Genomic DNA, 24622 nt, shown 5'->3' on the forward strand with positions numbered 1-24622 from the left:
CCAGCTCAGAACAATTATATTAGGAAAAAAAAAGGCTGAATCTAGAGTTTTCCCTCTATTCATACATGTAGTGTCCCTTGTAAGGGCAATACTGACTCGAATTGATGCCAAGGCTGTAAGTCTGTCCCCATAGTTTGAAAACCCCGTGAGCTCTAAATGCATACACCCAGAAGATGAATTAAGTAAACTTTTCCCTCTTTTTGTTTATCAAATTAATATTTTTTTCAATCAACTGCACACATTTATATGACCACCCTCAGATACCTAAGTGAGCAGCTTAGACTATGAACAGAGGTTACCAATAAGCGTTCTCGTTCCATTCGCTTCCAGTTGTCTATGTCACCATTACTTTTTCCAAACCAGCAAACAACTTGCTATTTTTTGGTGTTACTATTAAATTGAATTTTTCAGGTTTTAACTGAAAAATGCTATTTTTGCCAAGGCTCCTGTACTTTTCATCAGCACCAATGATTAAGATCACTCGTGTATTAGTGTGTAGGAAATGCTGGGTCATCTCACGTATTTTCTAAGTGTTCAGTAGTGAAAGCATCAAAAAGCTAACACAATAATCGGGGGATATTTGGTTATTTGACCACACTCTTAATTAAAGATTCCATGGGTGATTTGGAGAAGAGGTCATAAAAATTATTTCAAGTCCAATGCTTCAAAATGAAATCGCTCTGGAGCATGACTTCTCATCGGTCTCAATAACTTTCTCCTTAGAGCATCAAAGCTACTTTAAACTGCTGCAATGAAGGGAGGTAGCTATTCCATCCATGGAGCAAAACCTGTTTTGGTGTGAAAGGTGTATTTCCCATGAGGTTTTTTCCTCAAACCTGCAAGGAGCAGCCTGCTGCACGCTGACCTCAGCCTCCAGTGAATACACACACAAACCAAAAGTGACTGTATTGCCACTCTGCCCCCTCTGTCAGCGTGAATCCTCCTTCTCTCTTCAGACCACGACAGTCTTGGCCAAGTCCACATCTGGTGGCCGTGGTGCGATGAAGGTTGGCAATGACATCGCTGGTACCCATCCCCACATCAGGGAGTGGGAGGTGTCTCTTGGTCAGTATCCCTGGGACCCGGCCTAAGCTGAAAGCCTCAATATCAGAGTAACTACCACTCAGCATCCTCATCACCTGGAGTCAACTTTGAGACCAGGTTTATTTACATAAAATACCACCAGGCTACAACTTTCTTCCACACATCTTGTAACTAGGTTTTTAAAAAGCAATCAGAAGCACACAGACCCAAACAGCGTTGAAGTGCAAATCAGTGACACACAGTGGTATAAACACAAAATCCTCCTCTCTCTGTCACCTGTTAAGTCCAACTTCACACTTCCTTACATTAAGTCCAATTAACAATTACAGTGTCTCAGTCCACAGAGTTGCTGGAGCTCCTCAGAATGGGGTGAAAGGCTTTTGCAACCAAGCCATGCTCTTACACAACGTATTTGGACAAGAACAAGGCTACGGCTCTCCAATTTCTTGTCATGACTCTGACAACCTGCTTTGTTAGAGATGTCTTTTTGCAGATTGACATCCTCAAATCCACCTCATCAAAGGGGGATGGCTTCTTGACTGGAGGGAGCTTAAGAGGTTGCATGAGGAAGAAAGCGCTAAGGATTGCTATCAAAAAATTAACCCTGATCATTGGTTTTGCAGCTGACTGCCAGACCTCTCTTGATATCAGAAGCTCCAGCTTCGGCATGCAAGATGTGGTATCTGTGGAGCAAGAAAGTATAACTGCCCAAGTAAGACTTCTATTCAAATAAGAGAGGTGGATTGCTTTCCCCCTTGTCCATCTAACCATCGTTAACATTAATATTTACTTCCAGCACATAGAAGTACCTGGCACAGTCCACCAGGCTAATAAATGTAGCGACCACTTGGGATACAAACAGAAAACTACTATTAAGGCAGACAACATAGGTCTAAAAGAATCAGCAAGTGAATGCTGGAGAGATGCTGCTCTGCTCAGATTAGAGGGGAGCATAAGTGCTGGCACTGAAGTGCCCACCCCGAGCTGCATGGCAGGTCAGTGTGGGAATCTGGGCTGGAATTAGACATTTTACTTATTTTTCTCCATTATTTCAGTACAAGTGAACTAGGTCAGCACTAAGTAATGTGGAAATCTCCACAAACAATGGAGCAAACTCCTCTGTCCCCCACGACAACCCCTTCCTTCATGCTTCCAAAATTCCACCATTTTACCTACCATTCTAATTTATTTATCTATCTATTTACTAACACTGCCTTTACTTTCTCACCTTCCTTTGTCATTACAGCCATTGTTTTCAGGACATTGGTCAAGGAGGTGAAGCTGCAAAATTTAGATTATAACCCTTATGAATCTGAAATGGCCCTAAATGTTATGGGGTCTTTTTTTTCCATGCATACAATACTTGTATCAGGCACTATTCAGATCTCTGCAGTTTCATCTTTTCACTAGCTCTTATACTCATAATTCAGCAGTCTCAGCACAATTAAAACCTACACAGGTAAATTTGCAATGAACTGCAATACTGCAGTGATCCATTTCAAACAGAAACAATAATAATAATAATAATAATAATAATAATAATAATATTAATAATAATAATAATAATAATAATAATAATAATAATAATAATAATAATAATAATAATGTTGTATAGAAACAAGAGAGGAAAAACTCTGCCACTTTCCCTTGTAACACAAGTGTACACATTTACTTCCCATGACAACCAGACGATTGGCCAGATATTCTGTAGGCAACCAAAGTGCATTAATGTGGATAGGAATTATGAGGCATCCAGAGAAACTACTCAGTGTCTGGGAGAAGAAAAATGGACTGCACTCCCTGGGAATATTCTTCTGATTAACTGTAGCAGTACAAGGAGTTACAGGAGCTCAAGGACTATAAAAATTTACTCCAGAAAAGATGAAGCCAACCTAGGCTGGCCTATGGTTGGAGGAGATTTTCTGTTTCAAAATAGCCTTTCACCTTTTCTGCAATATTAAAGAATTAACCTCTGAACTCCTCCCTTAAGCATCTGTTTTCACTGGCTTAGAGCACACTGTAAAACAATGAAGAATCCCCTACATACTGCAAGGTCAGTAGCCTCAGTCAGCTTTAATCTCCATGCATACATTTAAGTAACAGCATGTAGAAAGCATTTTCCCAGCTTGCTACTTTCCCCTTTCCATCTGCAGCACTGGTCTCCAACCCCTCACCATACCGGTTCAAGAACCAGTGTCCCTCCTGCCACCGACCCCACATTTCAGCATGTGGAGTTGCCTTCAAGTACATGGGTGCTCTTGCTTTCAGGTATGCAAAGACTCAAGGTATATAAGACATAAAAGGGGCTACACTGAGTTTTTGCAGCAAGCTGGTAATTTGACATGGCCAATATACAGAGTGCAGGGCCACTTTTGGATCTACCAGTTGCCAAGAAGCAGGAACTGGGAGTCCAGTCAAAACGCATGAACTTCTTGGGCAATCACTGAGCTCACCAACATGGGCTTCACAGAGATAAAGCAGCAAAGCAGAGCCAAGGCAGAGAAGCAAGGAAGGGCATCTTTTCTGCTTTTATGAGGCCAGAACCAAGGAAAGCATCAGCCTCAAACAGATCTTTAGCTCCCTATCTGCAGTTCAGAAGGAGAAAAGCCCAGTGTCCAAACCTCACGCACCGATGCATTATTATATCTCCATTTTAACAATATCTTTTTCCTTCAGCCAGCACACTGTATTTAATCAGCCCTCAGATAATGCTTTACAAGCATTTCTAAGCAGTGGAGCATTTAAAACAAACAAATCTTTGCTGGAATCTTTAAATGCCATGTGGCAAAATCAGCTGCAGAGCAGTGTGTAATTGTCTGTAATTGATTATGAAGGGTGTTTTCCTTCACTCATGATTTATACCATATCCCAAAGCCTAGATCTGTCAGTTCTGGCACTCATGCTGTGAGATTTTAGCAGCCATGCAGTGATTTCCTATACTTGTCAGTCTTTCTGAAGGCTCTGCTATAAACGTTAATTTGAAGTCTCATGCATATAGGTATATAAATGTAATTGGTACGTAATGCCATTAGCTGTTGATAGAAAAAGTCCATCTGAAGGACTGGATCTAGGAAAATGTACAGGTAAACTGATGAAAAGTGGTTAAATGCATGAAGTTGAAGCATTTAAACCATAGGCACAGGAGCACAACCCCTAAGAGAAAAGCGCTCCTTTCAAAACGCTTCTGTAACAACACAGCAAGCAGGTACTACTGAGCAAATCAACAGTTTCTATAGACAGAAATCCAAGGATAACACAAGAAATTAAATATGTATTGAAGTAAATGCCATACAACACACCCTACTTCAAGTTGTGTATTACCCTTTGTATTTCAGTCTATTCCCTAACACGAATTCATATAGAGCTCTGCACTATGTCAAATACTGTGTTACTTTACTTGTTCCAGATTATCTTTTTTCCCAGGTTCCTGCTGCCATCACCATTTTAAATTAGCTATTTCAGTTAGCTTAATTCTTACCTTAAACCAGTCTTTGCTCATCACAAATGTTCTCACTATATCTTTATGAAGGAGTTGAATCAACAACCACAGTAGATATAAATTAATGGGAATGGATTTAGAATACTTAACGTAAGAAAACATTCCTCCCCATGATTAAAACACATATGTACACACACAAGGTAAGGGGGTCTAAATCTGACAGACAAACTGTGATAATATCAATGAGATGCTCTAGCAATAACACTAGACTTTGGGCAAGCCATAAGAGATGGGACCTTCTATAAACATTAGACCAGCATTGTGGTTTTGTCCATTTGAATTATAATTTATTTGTTAAATAGAGAAGTTCTACAAAAGAGATGTCCATCCTATTGAAGGCCACTTTGTACCTTTGGGTTTGGTGAACCTGTCATCTAAAGCCTATATTTGTGATGCTCAATGCAATAAACACTCCCTCCCTCTCCCTTGCAAGCTGGCACTGCTATGCAGGACACAGCTAACGCCAAGGCAGCACTGCCACTCCCTGCTTTTATATAAAGAAGAGGAACTGCTTGCTGGATTTCCCTGGATTTGGAAAACCGAGTACCAGATCCTAGTGAGACTGAGGATTGCAGGAGGAGGGAACTGATAATTCCTGACTTCATCATGACCCTTCCTATGAATGTGAAAAGAACCGCATTTTGGCAGGGGAAAAACGCCTGCATGTGGGGAATGATAAAATCCTGTGGTAGCTCAGACTAAATAGTGTACAAGAATCCAGGCCTGCAAAGCAAACCATATGTTAACTCGGCAAGACTCTTATCCCACTTAGACAAGATGGCATCACAGTCATGCAAATGCCTCTCTGTGAACCAGGATTATTTTCATATCCAGATCCTTAGGGAGTCTGACCCAGCAGCAGAGCGCTTCAAAAACACTATCAACAATTCCCCAATCGATGGCCTCATTTCTCTGGAATTCCAACAAATCCCATCACCCAGCCCAGATCTCAGCCCAGCTCGCACACTCTACCTGCCATGAGCATCTCCCCTGCTAGCTCTCATCCTTCCTCTCAACAACTCAGCCACTTTATTCCTCCCCTGCACAGCACAGGGGCAAGGGAAAACCTTCTGTGATCAATAAATAGAGGCTTTCTGTGATCAATAGATAAATACAGGTTTAGTGACAAAACCCTGCCAGGCTTTATTAAATGCAATCCTTTGAAATACAAATAAACTGAAACAACAACAACAACAAAAAAGCATGCCTGGTGGTAGAAGAAAACAGAGTCAAATAACCCAGAAACACACCCCTGTTAAATAAAACACCTTCCGACTTCTTTTTTTTTTACCTCTTGGTTTGGGACACCCATTCTCTTAACCAAAACCAGCTCTAAAAGACAGAGAAAGAAGAGAATCAATGCAGCCTTAGAGACTGCCAACTGAAAATTTAAGATGAGCAAGGGGACTGCTCATTTCACCCTGCTTTTGTGCAAAGTAATCAACCAACTAGTGAAGTGACCAGTGAAATCATCAAACCATAAAAAACAGATTTCTTTTAACGCTTAAGAGTAGTTGCATTTTCCTCTCGGAAGATACAACAGCAGAGCACCTTTCAACAAGAAACTCCTGATAACAAAAAGGCACTGGGGAGAACTGAAAATAGTGGAATTTTTGCTTCAGGGTTGAAATAGGATTTGCACTCATTTTTTCCAAAAAAATATTCCCTCTTTTAAAAGCAAAATGCTGGTTTTGCTATGAAAATCTAGAAAACCAAAATAAACCCATAAAACCCGATCTGACAAGCATGTTATAAGACAGAGACTTTTTTTTTCCCCTCTCTGTGAAAACAATAGCTTTGGAGAAGGTCCATATTGCATCATTTAATGATAAATAACTGAACTGAGGGCAGCGGTTGGCACTGCTGTCACACGCCATGAAATAACACTCTCCCCCTGAGGAGCCATTTTAACTGACACAACTGAGCTCACACCAAACCCCAGGTATTTTTTATGCCGTCAACTTCTCTCTGAGTCATTATGATTGCTTTTTTATTTAGGCAGCAATTTAATAAACGTCTTTTATCCCAACAGCTGACGAGTATCTCTGTTTCTGGTGAAGTCCACAACTCTTGAAAAGCCTTGTTACTGTCCAGAAAGCTACACAGAATTTTGGCCTTAGAGATATGTGAAGTGAATTGAGGGCTTCTCATCACTCTTTCTGATACACTTGGAGGCATAAGTCCCTCTCTCCTTCCTTGCCTGAAGTGATCTTCAAGCAAAAGAAGAGAATCATAAAATTACATCAAAACTCCCCCAAAAAGTAGCCAAGTCAGAGAAAGCAAAAATTAACAGTTTTGCTCATAAAACAAGCCAAGTATTATTCAGATCAAAATTCATGCCCCCCACCTCAAGATTTTGTAAAATACTGCACTTCTGAGGAAGATGGCTAAAGCCAGAGGGCTTTCCCTGTAGTATTTCTAACCAAGGAGATTCAAAAACCCTGAAAAGGGGATTCAGGAAAAAGTAATGAGAGTCCGAAATCCCAAGACAAAATTCTACCCAAACTCTGGCCAATTGCACATCTAAATTTCATTTACCCACCCTGAAAAACTATGTTTAGGGTAAGCATATGACTGCTAGATATAGTACTCTGAGCAAGCTGTAGTAACAACCTGTAGAAATTCTGTACACCCTTTTCACAGTGTAGACAGACTCCAACTAAACCCTCAGACCCAAACCCTATGACCAGAGCCTGGATCCAACCCTTATTTTGAATAACAAGGTAAAACTCAGACTTTCAGGGCTGAAACCTCAGGGTGGGTTTCACAGGTTTAGAAGCCTATCCTGAGGGCCTACTGCAGGAAAAAAAAAAAGTAATAATCAAAACTTATTAAACTCCAGCTTCAAAAGAAACAAGTCTTTCAGGAGAGGATAGTACGTGGGAATAGAGGTTGTTCTGGCAAGTGGCAAAGCCAAAGTCCTGTTACTGGTTCAACTGGTTTACTGCTCGTGGTATTGCCTGTTCCTTGCCAGTCACATGCAATTGTAAAATCTATTTTATGCAACTCTGCTGTGTGAATTTAAGTCTGACGTTTGCTTTTGTCCCTCACTCAAAAGCAGCAGTATCTTAATATAACTGTCCAAGATCTGATATAGCATGTCCCCTATTTTTACTTTATTAACGTCTTTTTTCTATTTTTGGGGTGGTTTCTGGATGGTGGGTTATGAAATTCCTTCCTCTGTGTCTTCAAAGTTCTTCCTGAAAAATACCTCTCTGGGTCTGGTACCTAGTTACTGCAATAATAGTCACCTTAGAAACATTATAAATACACAATTAAATAGGATTCTGTTCCAAAGTCCATTAACTCAGTAAAAATTTTTCCATTGACTTCAATGAGCTGTGGGATCAGGCCCCAAAATACTTTAAATACATTTTTTTCCATCTATAGCCTGCTAATACAGAACATATTCCATTTTTCACATTTCTCCTCTAACATCCCTGCCTGATTTCCTTGCCCTGAGACACACATTACTGTGCTAAGATGTACTCTCTTCCCACGCCAGTCTCCTAGGTGCCAAATTAAATCCCACCCCTACTGCAATTGAGTTTAATGCTTATTTTATTCCCCTTCCAAAGCCTTCATCAAGAAGGATGTGCTGGCTTAGTCGTTTGGTAAAAGGTTTTTTTAACTCTTTATCTACTTTCTGTTACCTGTCTGCGCAGAGGGATTCGCTTTGTCAGCTTATGGACAGCAGGCTGGCTGCTGAAATCGGGCTTCTTGGTGGTGCTCTTCATGCGACACAGGATGACTGTCATCACCATGCAGACAATTAAGAAAACCCCTATGCAGTAAATTGCTATTTCCAAGTAGTCTGGTGACGTCGGATATTCTTTTTCTTTCTCAGGAGCTGGATTGGAAGTTTTTAGGAGGAAACAGTCATGACACAGAGTTAGCACAGGGTATGGGCACAGTTCAGTGCTTGGCACAACATGAACGGTAAAATATCAGCAATTCTTGCAGTGACTGTGTGACATACAGAATACTGTGGATGTTTAAGCCACCTTGCAGTCTGAGAGCAGCTCCTCTTTCTAGATCACTGCTTTGACTTCTCAGTTTGCCACTGTGTGAGCTTTTCTGTGTATGTATACGTCTACAGACATATACGTGTGTTTGCCTAGATAGGTAGATACATATACACTGAAATATTGGGCAATTAAACGTAATTTTAAGGGGAAAAAAACAAACTGAAGCAATCAAACTAAGCTTGGGTTCATTTTCTTGCTCAAGTCAAACTTCATAAGCAGTGTAATTCTTTTTAAGCACATAAAGACACATCTAAAGGTGAAATATTCAATTAGCTAGCCTAAAAGAAAAGCGCCTAAATTCACGAACAGAAGTTTGGGCTTGAGTCAGCATTGCCTCTTTATCCAAAATTTTCACTGGGATCTACAAGTACAGAGGGAAGGCAGGATGTATCCATCCCTCATCACGTTTCTGAACTCAGGTTAGGGATTTCCAGAGCATTTCACGGACCTGGCTGCCCAGCTGCTCAACTTGCTGCGGTTCACACCAGGCACCTAACTCCCCTGAGGTCCTTCAAAGAGCCCAGTGTCGAGTTAAAAAGCATAGCATGCTATACAAGGGAAAGCTGAATCGTTAACAACACGTTAATTAACAAGCCCTCTTTTGTGAGGGCTGCATATTTCAATTAACCTCACCAGTGGTTACCAGTTTAAGAGATTAGATTTTTACTGGGAGTGGTTCCACATAGCTGTTGCTCTGATTGAAACCATTTTGAAATTATCTTCCAGACAGTTTATATTTGCAAACACTGTCCCTAATCCCTTATCTGGGATTCAACCACCGGATAAACAGCATTCCACAGCAATCAGCGGTCACTCGGCAAGCAATGCACGTTCAAGCCGAAATTTTCTTGTGCCTCATTCTAGGCTCACAAAAATATTTCATTCAAGAAAAAAAAAAAAAATCAGTTAAAAAATGCTGTTCAAGCACTGGCAAAATGCAAACACTGCTAGCAGAAACAGCAAGCTTTGCCTGCTCAGTGACAGACCATGCAGGCTCAGCGTTCACGTAAGAGTGAGATGTAATAAAAGTTGCCTCATTCAATGTATTTTAATAAAGGGTCAGAAATTATCTGCAGAAAGTGGGAACATTTCACTCCTGTAATATGAACCTCAGCCATACGCACATGCAGGCTTTGTACTTTTTCCTTGGGATTAACAATTAATAAACTGTAAGCACAAGATGACCCAGCAAACCTCAGGTGGTTCGTGTTTTTTTCAAAGGAACTCCTAAGGCAGCTGCCAACAGTTATAAATGAGAAAATTTGACTAGTGTCAAAACCAACTACAGTTACATCTTCTAACAGCTGATAATAATTTTCAGGCAATAAAGCACATTGATGTTTGTTTCTTTTAAGGAGAGAAACATCATCAACCCCAGAATAGCAAGACATGCTTTGCAGGAGAAGCAAAATGACTACTTGTTTTCTTAGAGCATGCAATGTTTAAAAGATGCACGGAGCCGATTCCCAAGATATGGAAGGCACTGCTTCTGTACACAATCCATTAGCGTTACAATTAGAATTTCCACAAGAGATTTGGATGACATGAAAAAGTGAAATTTAAGCACACCGACTGGCTCAGGTATTTCAATGAACCAGTACGTGACTGTGGCCAAATTAGGCCCAAAGCTTCATAAGAAACTTGGAATTTCCTCCTCTTGGAAAAGTTTACAATGATTAATGTGCTGATTTTCAGTTATCTCACTGAAGTGCTAAGGAAATGTAGCTCCTTAGCATTTCTGACGAACTTTGAACAGATGTAAAAAGTATTTCAATTGAGTGCAACAGCCATTCTTCCCCCAACCCTTTTTTGACGTTCAGTTTTTGGAGTATCAAATCTGTAGCAAGACAATTCACTGGCTTGAGACAACTGTGTTTCACACGAGAAAATCATTGTAAAAAGTCCTTTTCTGAGACAGAAGCCGTGCTAATTCTGCAGCAATCAACAAGGGGGGGAAAAAAACAAACCCAAAGGAGGGGGAAAAAAACACCCAAAGAGGAAAAACCACAGAAAGAGAGCAGTGTATACCTGGCAGAACTGTCAACCATGCAGTGTGAAAGGATATCCCAATAGAATTACCCGCCAAGCATGTATACTCCCCAGCATCCTCAAAAGTTACATTCCGTATATAGAGAACCTCAATTTCTTTGTCCGTAGTGTTAACACCGGCAGCCTAAAAAAAAAACAAGAGAGGGAAGCAAGAGAAAAAGCTAGACACTGAGAGAATCCTTGTGGATAGGGAGCTGGAGCCACGGGGCTTTGCACTTTGTAAAGGCAGAGGTGTAGAGATGCAAAGCTCCTTCCCCATCCACAATCCCTCGTCCAAAAGGCATTTACCAACAGGTCCCAGCTCACCTCAGAAAGTAATCAACACCCTTCACCAGACTTAAACTCACCACCTAAACATGCATGCAATCAAATGACATGGAAAAATTAACCCACAAAGTTGTTGTTTTTTTTTTTCTTCTTCTTCTTTAATAAAAGAAAGTTGAAAGAAAAACAAAGAGGAAAAAGTAGGTCAGAATGCAGGCTCCTTCACATGTAGTTACCTGTTTCAGAGGAAAGAATTTACTATAAAAATGTATGTTGAAAGGATTAAGAAAAAAAAGATTCTGTTTCAAAAGACACAACTTGGTAGCTGTCTTAAACAGCGTATCATCCTTGCATCATCCACTGCGCTACAATTAAATACCGTACATTGTGCAGTGGTGCCAAATCTCAGTTTAATCTCAGATCTGGTAATATTTGGTGGTGGAGAGAGAGTAGGAAAGTAGCTCAAGTCTTGTTCAAGACACATGACTGTCAGGTGTGGGGAAAACCAGGAGCCCAGAGGTTCAAAACCCCGGAGATGGAAATGAAAATGTACCTTTCTAATCCTAGAGAGTTAAAAAATAATAACAACCTGTTTTTTCCTGGTCTTCCAGACTTGGTAAATCTGGGGCTTGACAAGTAATTATGCACCAAACCAATTAGTGTATCAATGATTATCCAAATTCATACAAATGGATTAAATCTCAGACCTGGAGTTTTCCAGCTGTCCCAAGATGGGCACAGCAGGGCATCGATGTCAAGGTCTCGATAATGGAGATTTACAGGGATTATTTGTTGTTTTTTGCCTCTGTTCCATTAAAAAGTGATAATTTGAAATACGTGATGAGGGAATAAACACATTTTTGCCAGACCATTATAAAGTAAATTTAGTTATAATCACATTGTTGTCAGCCATTATTGTTGGGCTACTACTCAGTTAATAATGGGTGAAAACCCTCCCTCCCTGCACAGTCACAGGGGACATGGGAAGTTAAGTGACTAAACGGACATGGCTGATGCTTCAACGTGAACATTTCATGTATATATATACATATATATATATACACATACACATATAAATATACACTAATTGCGGTGTAATTACATTATTCGATGAGTTCCCTATATGTGAACAGCAAAGTACAGAGAATTAACATCAAAACTGGACGTAAACACACAAAAAGACACCAAAACACAGGAGAGAATGAAGATCAGCATCAGAAAACAGTGCTTATGGTACACACAGAATATTGTGGGAATTTTTCCATGGCTGCTGGCGTAACACCAGTTGCATCACCAAAGGAGGATTACACATATACCACAAGGCCAAAGAGTTATCCTACAAGCTGCCTGCAGTCTCCCAAAGCACCATTTTTCCAGCTTCTACATCCAGCTTGCTTTAAAAAACATTGTTACCTTGTTTACTCGGCAGAACAGAGAGCCAGGCAGACTGGTTGGCCTCCCCTATATAATTGGAGACCTTACAAATATATTCTCCAGCGTCCGCCTCTGTCACATTGTACAGTGTCAGCACTTCAGCATTGGAACTATTTATCCCCGAATGCTAGAATAGACCAATAACACAGGAGAACAACGTCACTGCTGCCCAACACGGACATCGATCTGTCTACGGTCCCACCACCAACACGTTAAGAACATGCCTTCCACTCCATACGGGTATCAGCATCAAAACATTGAGGGTCTGGGGATTGTTGTTTGTGGAGTGGTGTGTTGTCTTCAAATCCAAAGCACCACATGAGGAGTTAGAAAAGACCGGCCTTGAGGCAGAGTTGGGAAGCACATTGGCTAGTCCACCAGTTCCGTGGAACAAGATGGGTCTGGAGCTGGTTGTCCTGCCTGCAAATGTGCTGAGTTTTGGCAATGCCACTTATCTGGGGAAAAAAAAAACTTTGGAGCTTACTTGGTCAGGCTTGCTCAAAACACCTGCCAGCAAAAACGATACCTCCAATACGCCATGGCAAGCCAGCAAAAAATGGACATCTCCACGGGCCCAGCATCCAGAAAACCAACAAGCTCTTGGCAGAAGGTGCCATGTTACTTTGAAACTAAGAGGCTGAGGAAACGTGAAGGAAACGGAGTAGATTCTCCCAGGTATGTTTTGGACACGCTCTATCTAAATGCCAATGACATTCTTTAAAAGGGCTTGTTTGTTGGGTTTTTTCTAAGTCATGCCTGAAATGTTCAGAGGTGAAGGACTTCACAGAAGTATAAAAAACAGTGAAAGTGTCAATAAGCTACACAATTAGCATTTAAGGCTATCAAATGTTTCTCTAGCTCATTATTTCATTTGTAACATAAACACTTCCACTTTCAAAAGAAGTTCAGATCTCAAAATTCTTGGATTTACATCAGATAAATTCAACGCTTTAAAGAAGTCGTCACCATCGGCAGCATCTGTAAAGCCTCACCTTTAGAACCTGAAGATAGGGCAGCCCATCTGGTCCGTATTTACTGCCATTCTTCTCTACGTGTTTTATCCACTGAATGTGAGGTTGAGCATCACTGTAGACTTTGCAGACAAACTCCACGTCACCTCCGACGACTGCAGAGGCATTTGCTGGAAGGCCAGCTTGGAGGATGGGTCTGTGCGGTGATCGCTCTGTTCGGGTGAGAGAGAGAAGGAGCATGAGAGAGAGAGAGAGAGAAATAAAGATGCATAAATAAGCAGAGCTGCCAAGAAAACTGTAAGTGAACTCGAGCCAAAAAGCCCTGTAAGCCTGTTGGCTGACTCCTCTGAAATAACACTGCAGCCAAAACGTATAACAAAAACTACAGTTCAAAGGAGAAGACTTGAGAACTACACTTGTAATATAAAGAATTGCTATATGGGGGGGGGGGGGGGGGGGGGGGGAGGGGAGAAACTGTGCTTAAAGACTTTAAGTGTTTTTCATAGTTCAGCTCAGCAAGAATTAAGTAGAGTAACTTTTTTGGTTTCTTTTGTAATAAATAAGCCTGAGTTTCAAAACATTCTAACAGGGCTTAAACCTCCACAAACTAGGAAAAGTGGGGGGGAGAAAAAGATTATTGTTACCTTTAAAAAAATCAATTAATGTATTAACCCAAAGGGAAGTTCTCCAAACTAGCAGCAGGAGCCTCAGCACTGAAACTCCTCATGCAGGATGCACATACCAGGCAGCTCGACTTTTCAAACTGCTCCAGGCCAGCGCTACTATGAGAACTGCTCCCTTCTTTACCCAGACACAGCAGCAGAAATACCAGTTCGTTCTCATTCGAGCAGGACATGGGGAAATAGTTCTCTGGAAAATTGCAGTGCACTCCACGTGAGCCAAGAGAGCTTTTTATCTGTGGGCTCACTTAAGCGTTTATCCAATGTTCCTGGTCAAGCTCACACCCCTGAATATTCTGAGTGCTCTCTGTATCATCTGGGTACCTAGAGAGCCACTGCAGCCACGGCTCCCAACTCTATTTTGTGCATGCAACACATTTAGGCTTTGGGCAAAGCACGGATGGAAACCTCACCCTCAGCTGTGACACAAGGCAGCTTTCCACCACCCTCACTAAGCCCGGCTTAAAAGCTGCTAAAACCTTCTGAGCAGTGGGCACAGCACAAACCCAGCTCCACAGCCTCCAGGGCCACCAACGATGAGGTTTTCTGATGGATAAAGCAAGTGGGTAAAGCATAAAGGCTTTTCTCCTGTGCAATGTTTGACTCAAAGTCCTCAAATGACAGTGCCAGTTATCCAGTGTGAGGGACGGACACTGCCACCCTCCCCAGACAACCTTCAGAGACCTGCAGTTTCACCAGCCTAGCTAGGAACCCACCTCCCCCTTCATGGACACTTAACTCCACAAATTCAACTCAAGCAAACTTCTCTCCAGCTGCTCTTTTATAAGGAAGTAAACTTCATACTGACCCACGTATGCTTTCAACCTAGGAACCAGAAGTGGAACACCCATTGCCCAGCCCCAGCCCTTTCTCCCCTGCTCCAGGAATTCTTTCAAAGATAAGTAAAAGACCGTGGAGCTAAATATTTATTTTTAGAGGCTGTAGACTGTAAAAGTTTTGACATTAAGAGCCAAATCAACTGAATTTCAAATCAAGCGTTCCTTCTTAAACATACTCGTTTCCAATAAACTGTTTCACAAGCAAACATTGCGAGTGTAATAGCAAATAATGATGCCCATGGAACAATGGGATCTTTTATACAGCCCAATATATTTGGCATGCAGCAAACATCTACTGGGAATTTATTCACTGAGGCTACGCTGGCAGCATACTACAAGGCAGCAGTCTAACTTGTGGCAAAAGTGTGTTTGTGTTGCAGTTACTAAATTATTCCATGGCTATGTGTGTCCTTTTCAAAGATCTAGGAACAGTTTAATATTTTTAATTTGTAAATTACAGTAGAACGTATAAATTACTATTTTACAGTTCTGGAGAGAACTTTTAGTTTCTCACCTTATACTAAATAAGCTCTAATTCCATCTCCCCCGCTCCTTTATTTGGGTACAAAACCAGCAAGCAAAAAGCTTGCTCTAATAGAAACCTTACACCATCTCCCCAAACTTATTACAGCTGCCTTCAGTATAAAATGAAACCTTCGAGAATGTTATTTAAAATGTTTTTTAGAAGTCAGTAGGCCTCATGTTTCATTTCTCCACATCAGGGTTTGATTTCCTTTGTGACCTTATTCTCTGCCCTTAAACAAACCAGAGAACGAGGTCTGAAACATCTTGGAAAAGTTCCTACTATGCCAGCATCAACACACGAAATGTGTTTAGTTTACCTCGATAGCCATCGATGATTTAATCTTTCATTGATGACTGTCAAACGTTTCCTCTACCAAACAAGAGGAGGCAAAGCAAAGCAGTGCAGCAAAGTTCCTACATTCTTGGTCCCAAATTCCTTTTAAAGAAATTAAATAAATTGGGTGCACATGTATGGGTGAGGTATTTGTGAAATTTCTTCTCTGTGGGTAAATGTGTTAAAAACAAGCTTTGGGTGCCCCCCAGCATGTGGAGCAATGATTAGCACCTGCCAACTGCCTCCCCCCTCTTCAGCACAAGGAGGTATATTCCTATGCCCACGCAGGCAAACACAGACATAGAAGAACATAACCATCATGGTGCAAATCCAGCAGGGTTTCCTGACACTCCTGGAGTCCAAGGACCACAAGAAATACACTCAATATTGAGGGAAACACCTAAACATGGAGAAACTTCCGCTAATTACTAATTACCAAGTATAATTCTGTACGGTATCATTTATTGGAAGCAGTAATTTCAGGATGCTATTCCGCCTTTCCTGTTTCCCTGCAAACCACACACACACCTAAGGACTCTCCTTAAGCACAGGCACTGTCAAAGCCACATTCATAAATCTCACATCACTATTTCACGTTTAAAATACACACTTTCCACTTGTAAGAACAAATCACCACTCACACCACTGGCTACACCGATATTAGGTGGTAACAGTGTGTTCTTTTTTACTAAAGACTACCAAAAGAGTCAAAAGTTGCCTTTAAAAAAAATAAAACCACCTTAAAAGCTGCTTAAGCTAATTTTATCACTAGCATTACATAACCTGATAATTATAATCAGGATCATCACTAAACTATAATGACCATATGCACCTCTAGTTAACCAACTCAGACAAGACATATTTTCCTAGGAAACATGTTGGCAACCAATCTCATGGCTCTGTGGCCCTGTGATTTCAGCATTCCCCTTACTCTTTATTATTAAGTTGAATCAGAACTTCAAGAAATACATCTTTACTATTTCACTACTGAAATTTTAGTTTCAAAAACAAGTCAATGGCATATGCTATAATACAGAAAATCAGTCCCATAGATTAGCTGTCCTCAAGCATATGAAACACTACACATCATAAAGACCACAGGAAGTAAGTAGATATTGATTTTAGTGCCATAAATATTAGTTACTTAGTGAACTACACAGAGACCTACAAGGCTTTTCATAGATATGCCATGCTTTCTTAAACAGACCTTCCCTGGTTCAACTAAAATGTAATAGATCTTTAAAAGCAAGTGCAATGGATGTTAAAAAAATTTTAAATATACTTTTCTGCATATTGATCTACAAGTAATTCAGCCATACTGATACTTATAAGCCTCCATGTTACATTTCATTCTTATTCTATTTCTTCCCAAAGTCTGACTTTATAACACTTTTTAAAGATAAAGCTTTAAAATACTTCTTAAAGAGAAACCCAGATAATGTTGGATCCCACCTTAAGAGACAGAAACCAGCTTGCTTTCTCCAACTTGCTTTTTAGATACAAAACCAACATCATCCCCCCATTTGAGGAGTCAATTCTCTACAAAAGGCAGTGCAAAAAGGATTTCTCACGTGAGGAATATCATATTCAAGACTACAAGCATCTCAACTTTACACCACCATAAGAGTGCCCAGAGCTTGAACAGCTCAGAACAGCTTGAGCAATTCTGCTGTCTTATCTATATTCAAACAGACTCACCATCTGAAAAGACAACTGACAAAGAGACCTGTCCAATGGCTCAGATGAAACCATCATTTAGCCTGTTAAAATTTCGGAATACTTCCCCCTCCAAGAAAGAAAACTGCAAATAATCCAGGAAAGCTCCAGAATTCCAAGTTTCAAAAAAAAAAATGGCCTGATAGCAGGAGCTGCCCAGGAAGTTCCCAGCCCTGGAGATGGGTGGGAAGCCCATCCTGACACCACTGATGGAGAGAGAAGTGACTAGAAGAACAAGCCTGGAAATGACTACTAGAGCCTGCACACTTCACAAAGAGTCCAGAGAAATGGCTCTTTAAGAAGTTTAAGTCACTGGACAGGTGGTTCCTACAAAAGGGCCTCATCTCGCTCCCATCCATGGCTTTTTCTCCTCCAATTATTTTACATTTTTTTGCTGACCAGACACAGCCAAGATGGATGGAAATCCGAGGCAAGTGAGACAGGAAAGCCATGATGCAAACATACAAGGTGAAGATGCTGGGGTACAGAGGTGAGCAACAGTAGGCAAAACCCAAGTTTCACAGCCAAGAGAACCCAGAAGATGCAATCCCACCACTCCAGTCCTGGTGCAGGGAGTGCAGGGATGGAAAAACTTTTAGAGGAGAGGCAACTCACTGAGCATGCCAGGAAGGGAAGATGTAGGGCAGGATTTGCTGTTGCCAGAGGCTGAAGTAGAGCGTATTGTGACTGAAAGAGTGGCTCCTCCGCTACCGGAGTGCCTTGGCAGGGAGAGGAGACAATAACCCCGGAAGGGGTGAGCACCAGGCCCATCCCCAGGCCAAGTCTCCTTAGCAACCTGGCTGTGCCAGAGGCTGAGAAGAGCTCTGGTAATTGTCTACCCAAGCCTCCTCATCACCCTAGCACAGACAGTTCAGGACCTTTCACGGGAGCTAAAAGCCAGAACCTAAGCCCATTGAAGTCAGGGGAAAAACTCACATGGAATTCAATGGCCCTTGGATAAGGCATTTGATTCATTTCAAGAAAAAAAAATGAAAACTACTCTTATTTTCTCCTTTTGAATGTGCTTGTTTCCTCTCCTTGCAAATGTGTGATTCAAGTGCAGTCTAGGAAAATAAAAGCTGAATAGCAAATGCAAGACCAAGCACAAGTTCTGGGGACAAGGGAGAGATGCTCAACGAATGGGGGGTGGGGAATGACACGGGTTATTTAACTCTTTTACACAATTTTTAAATGGACACATTTATCTGTCTTTAATACCAGTTTTGAAATATTACCAACTCCTAAGGAGTCATCCTGATGGCTGTCACTGTGAGTCTACAGAGGGCTCCCGCAGTGATGTCCCTCAGGCAGCAGCAGTGACCAATCTGGGTTGACAGCCCCTGTGTTCAGTCATCACTGGATGAAAAAATTAAGCAGTTCCAGCCACCTTTCTGCTTAACTGAAAACACAGACCTGCCGTGCCTTCTTCCCTAGGTTCAGCTCTAGGCACAGCACGGCCAGCACTGTAGTTGTGCAATTTGCCTGACTCTGGGAGTGAGAAGTCTCCAGCGGCAGGCTGGACCCTGTTGGGGAAAACACTGCTCATTCCCACCACCTTCCTTCCAATAGCACAACTTCTGCTGCTTTGGCAAATGCCAATTAGCCTGTAAATTACGGGTCTCAAAAGCACTTTACAGTGCTTTAGGCCAGACTGTAATCACCAGCTCTTGTCTTGGCTTAGCGGCCCAAACTTGCAAGGCTGACTCTTCAGCCTTAAAAATCAAACAAAACATCTTAATCACACACCTGGCTGAAATATTTCTCCCCAGTGTTTCAGTACACAGCACTGTCCCCACCATAACCACCCACCCATGTACCTAACCCAGGAGGTCCCTGAAGCTGAGTGGTGTGGTTGACACAACAAAAGGAAAGGAAGCCATCCAGAGGGATCTTGACAGGCTGGAAAGGTGGGCCTGGGTGAGCCTAATGAGGTTCAACACTGCAAAGGGTAAGGTCTGGCCCTTGGGCCGGAAGAATCCCAGACATACACACAGACTGGGAGAGGAGCTCCTGGAGAGCAGCCCTGCTGAGAAGGACACAGGGGTTCTGGTGGACGAGAAACTTAACATGAGCCTTGTCTAGATCCAGGCCTGGAGTTTGGTGGCCCTGCCTGTGGCAGGGGATTGGAACTCTGTAACCCTTGGAGTTCCTTCCAGCCCAGACCCATTCTATGATTCTATGAAGGCCACTGAGCTCAGCAAGCAGCACTGCTGATGGATGAACATGTTGCTACACGGCTCTATCCTCAAATTAACTGTATGTGTCCTCTCCTATCCAACAACATGTCACAGCTGGGGATTTCCTTGGCAGGTACTTTAGACAGATGCACATCTGCCTACACATCCCTCACCACCAGCTAAGCCACAGGCAAGCCTCATGGTAGAAGCCTGTGGTGTCACCCACCTCTGGGACACCCAGAGGCCCCTTCCTCATGCTCTCTTCCAAAGTACACCCATGAAATTCCCAAAATGGCTCCAACAGAAAATGCAGCTGTACGATAACTTCTCAGGTGACTCAGCTGCTGCCTGGAGCTGTAAGAAAGGTAAAGCCTCTCAGGTATAGCTCCAGCTTCCCACAGGGCCCAGAGTTCCCAATGCTACCTCAAAGATGAAATACTGCTTTTTCTCAGAAGCACCACTAACAGCCATTCCACACACAGTCTGGGGAAACAGCTCTCTACCTGTGCAAACCACTCTACACTCAATTTTTGGCATCCCTGATGAGACTGTACACACACACTGTTATTGCTGGCTCCAACAATGCTTTCTGTGGATACCTACCTAAAGCCACTGGCCAACCACAGGATATCATTCTCTGGTCACTACCAATTTGGGCTAAATATCAACCATTAAAAGAAAGATTGAATCCTTATCAACCTCTCACCCTTTAGTTAGTGAATGAAGATCTTTCAAGTTTCTATCCTGTTCAAGCTCTAGCAAAAGAAGCAGTTTGGAAGGAGAGAGACAAGGATTGTTGTCCTTCATGAAATATCTCACCTATGTGAGCTGCAAATCTGGCCTCAGTTCATGGGCACTCAGAGGCTGGATTAATTATTGCTCTCTGAATTAGAGAGCTCTTTTGAGGAGAGTTCCAGGAGTAGCCAAGGCATGAGGAATTGCAACTCGGATTTCTCTATAAATCCAGCATTATCCAAGTTCATACAAAGGACTAGATTTGAAACTACACTTGGTCTCCATACCCCCAGGTGGAGTGGTGTAGGAGGGATCTAACCAAACAGCTGTCAGAGTCTCCACAGGAATTTCCTCCTTCAAGGTAGCTTTGTACACACAAAGGCCAAGCCAAACCTTCGCTTCCTTTCTCCAGCAACAAGCAACCACTTATGGGGACCTGTGCTCTATGAAACACTGGAAGGAAAACACTGCTAGCTCCACTATTTGCTCCATGGCTTGGAAGAGTAAGGTTGTGTTGGCTGCTCTTTCAGAAAATCAGAAACAACTAAGCAGGTGTCTGCAAAACGACTCCACTAATTAATGTCATACACTATATATACGTGAGCCAGGAGCTGAGCAGCTTCTACCAGCTGCATGTCACTTTGGGTTGGTTTCTGCATAATATGAAGCACTGCGTGTTGTTTATCACCAATTCAGAAGTGCTGCTGAACTGTCATGTTCCATTTGTATGTACATACATACATACACACCCCTCCAATCATCACTTCCTTGGGAATCTATACACTCCAAGGTAGCTCCCACAGCAAGTTAGGGACAGCACTCTCTTCCCAAACTCTGCAAAAGCAGGAGATATTTTAAGGCTACAAGGAATAACAGGTCACTGTCATTAAACACAAAGAGATAAAGATCATCCCTGGCAAAGAATATTTGGGAAAGAACAGGGAGAAGCCTTACAGGCAGACTAGCAGAATAGCCTATGGATCAGAGCAGCATTATCAGCTCTGATGAAATCATGCCTTACAAATTTTGTCATCTTACATCAAGTAGGCATTAGATGTCAAATGTTCACACTGTTCAAAGCTCCTGTAGAGCAGAAGTCTCCATGTAGCATTTCCTATTTGCCCAATGCTATTCTAAGAAGTCATCTCAGTGACCAAGAGCTCCAAGGGGTGTCACTGCAGCTGGAGCTCCTGGCCTTCACAAGCCAACCCAGCGAGGACCATGGCAGCACAGGAACCTGCTCATGCAGACGGGAGTGATGGCTGACCCTTCATAACCCACTTCCTAAACTCCTTCTGTCCTCAAATTTAGAAGCTTTTATATAAACTTGGGGTATTTCTTCTTCTGTGATGTATTTTGTCACTGCTAACCCCTGCGCCCAAACACCCATCCCTGCTTTGCTTCGTGGACCAGTATCAGCAATCAGCATAAAGCTGAGACAGAAGGGAACCAGACCTCATATATCCCCTGCTGTCACTGCATACTTTCTCATGAAATTAAACATTTTAATACTATGAAGGAATTTCAGTTCTGTAGGCTGAAACTTTGCCACCCACACCAGAAGCGGGCAGCCTCCTACCCACAACAAAGCCTCTACCACCCCATCCAACTTTGCCCTCCTACTTACCAAGGCCAGCTAAGCAAAGAGCATTGCCCCTTTAAAACCCTCAGAGAAACTAATCAGTTGTATTCAAACTCTTTGTCCTTGGCTTCACCACCTTCACCTCTGATGTGAAGTATGGCACGGTTTCTCCAGCAGGCAAAGCTCCCACTGATGTTATCCCATCTGTCTCTCTCTGGATAGCTCTACAGCATAGCTTCAGCTTGCTGTCCCCTGCTAAAATTCATCTTTGCTTAACACCTCTGCAGCATAAGCTCATCTGCACACCCCTTTCTCATATGGCAGCAAGCCGGGGGAAAGAAAGCAAGCAAGACTGACCGACTTGGCTTGATCAAAGCCTGTGGATGTGAATGAAAACAGTAAGGGGGAGAATCAGAGCTAATTAAAAGCTATCTGATCAAACCACACATGTATCAGAGGGTTAAAAGAGACATAAGCATCCAGCAGGCACAGGGATAGGGCAGACAACGTGAACCCTCTTGTTTTAAAATGAAATTATCAACAGGGTTTTAAGGCCAGTTTGTCTGTAAAGCAAAGACGCAGCGTGGGTCTCATCAGCACCGTGGAGCTGAAAAGGTGAGAGCAGCAAGAGCTGTACAGCACTGACCTCAGAGCTCGCTTGCAGCGCTCCTCACACAGCCCATGCAGAAGCAAAAGCTTCCTGCATGTCTGAACAAAGAGGGGAGAGGCCTTGTTTTGGTTTGGAAAAAACATGGGAAGCAGAACAATGAGGAACTGAAATTGTCACTGAAATCCTTTTCTGTGTGCTGTAAAAGAAGGAGACTGCAAGAGGGTATGAAAAACAACTTGTGACTTCTCACAGACAAGTAAATTTTTACTGTTCTGGCCATTTCCAGAGACTAGATGAATGTTTTTACATACACTATTCTCTGCATTGTGCACAGCTCCCAGCACTCAACCAGACACACCACTGGGGTCCAGCATCCTTGGACTGGGCTCTCCAGTAGGCTCTGCCAAAGGTTTCTCAGACGCTTGGCAAGAAGCATCTCTCCCACAGGGATGCTGTCCTCTCCCAGCTGCAGTGGGTGTAACTCCCCAGTGCACCCAGCGATGCCATAAAGCACACAGTGGGAGTTAACACTGCTCTTGTCACTGTGACCTGACTGCTATTTTTCATCGTCCAAAGTTGCTTCCCTAAAAACAGCTCTGCCTTTAATAAAGTAAAAGGGAAAAGATTACATAAACCTTTAAAAGCCCTCGTATTTTGACATTTCTCCCCTGTTTCTTACACAGCACACTTGCTTTATTGAGGAATGCAGGCATGGAATTATCAGATAGACAATGGTATTGTGCCTCCCTTGCTAGACACAACTGGCTGACCTGTGAACAGGCTCTCAGGGCACAAGAGAAGCTCCAGCTCCCAGTTTCAATGCTCTGTGCTGGACCGTCCCAGCTCAGCCTCAAGACATGTTGGACCTCACACAGCCTTTGGGTGATGGTGATGAAATTTGCCATTGTGTGGTCCTATGTCACGGGGCGGGGGAGATGTCCCTCCATCAGGAACACACTCATTTCTGCAATGCAGAATCCACAACCCGCTCCAAATGTTGGACTAGATGCTGAAGATGACTGCTCTTGGGAAGACCCTGATTATTCACATTTGTCATTATATTTCAAGTATTTCAGGTAAACCAAGGTAAAGTTTGTAAGACAGAAGACAGAGCTTTCATAGCAAGCCCCTAGGCTGGCCATGCTTGGACAGAAGCTTTGTGCTCCAAATCAAGTATTCCTCTGCTACTTCCTACAGTTCTTGACCTCTCTTTTTGAAACCACATTTTCCTGTCTTTCAGCATACACTTCAGATCACCACCTTCCTATGAAGCCAGATGCGTGCAAAATCAGCACGGGTATTTTCTCACATATGAGCATCGTGGAGTCATAGAATGGTTTGGGGTGGAAGGGACCCCAAGGATCCCTTTCCCCTGAGAAACCCCTCCACAAACCCTTTCACTCCTGTGACTTCCAAATGCCAGCAATCCTACCCTCAGCTCAATACAACCATGCACAAGCTCCCATGCCTACCGCTCTAGTCTGCCACTGAGTGCTGTCTCCATCCCCTTCCACCTCTGCTACACCTCTCTTAATCCCAGTTGAACCCCCAACACCGTCAATGTGATGGTCTCAGGTAGGATTCACCTCACCCACCACAGGCGGTCATCCCATTGCAGGTGGGGTTGTCCCACCTTGGCCTTTCATCCCACGCTCAGCAACAATATGAAGTGATGCAGGTGGAAAATGCTTATTAATAAGAAGGCAGTCGTGATTAATAACCTTGTATTGGCCTTTAATATGGTCCATTCATCCAGTCTGCATAACAGTTCATTTACTATTTTTCTATGTTTGTGATAATTCAAGCTCCACCCCCTCTCCTTTTTTTTTTTAAGAGGACATAATTTTGCCAAGTTACTGCCAAATAAACAATCATTATTCTCTTTTCAGTGACAAAATTGTTGAGAAAAGACTAGACCAGGTTAAAGAGCCTCTCTGATTAGGCAGAGAAACATACCAACTGCACATTTAACAAGGCAGCAGTCTTGTTATCATCTTCAAACAACTCCTGCAAATTCCTACTTGCATTTCCACGAGGATACTGCGCGAATTAGAAGGCATGATTAAAAATGATAATAACAGAGCTGAAACAATATCCTGTTCATCATTCATCAAAAGAAAGAGAAATACCTGCCT

The 24622-nt window shown here is 42.4% G+C and overlaps 1 protein-coding gene across 5 annotated transcripts in view; it reads right to left on the minus strand.

The window, feature by feature from the left end:
* FGFR2 (fibroblast growth factor receptor 2) overlaps positions 1 to 24622 on the minus strand; it is a gene marked incomplete at its 5' end in the record, with an annotated part of 83296 nt that overhangs the window by 18250 nt on the left and 40424 nt on the right. For 3 of the 5 annotated variants that reach the window (XM_084265315.1, XM_084265319.1, XM_084265316.1), the window contains 3 exons: positions 8197 to 8393; positions 10600 to 10744; positions 13311 to 13501. In XM_084265315.1, coding sequence (XP_084121441.1) covers positions 8197 to 8393; positions 10600 to 10744; positions 13311 to 13501 — 533 coding nt within the window. The remainder of the gene's footprint in view (positions 1 to 8196; positions 8394 to 10599; positions 10745 to 13310; positions 13502 to 24622) is intronic. The other 2 variants (XM_084265317.1, XM_084265318.1) reach the window with 2 other exon arrangements.

This window comes from Gallinula chloropus (genome assembly GCF_964237585.1).
Source record: "Gallinula chloropus genome assembly, chromosome: 5".
NCBI classification, from domain to species: Eukaryota; Metazoa; Chordata; class Aves; order Gruiformes; family Rallidae; genus Gallinula; species Gallinula chloropus.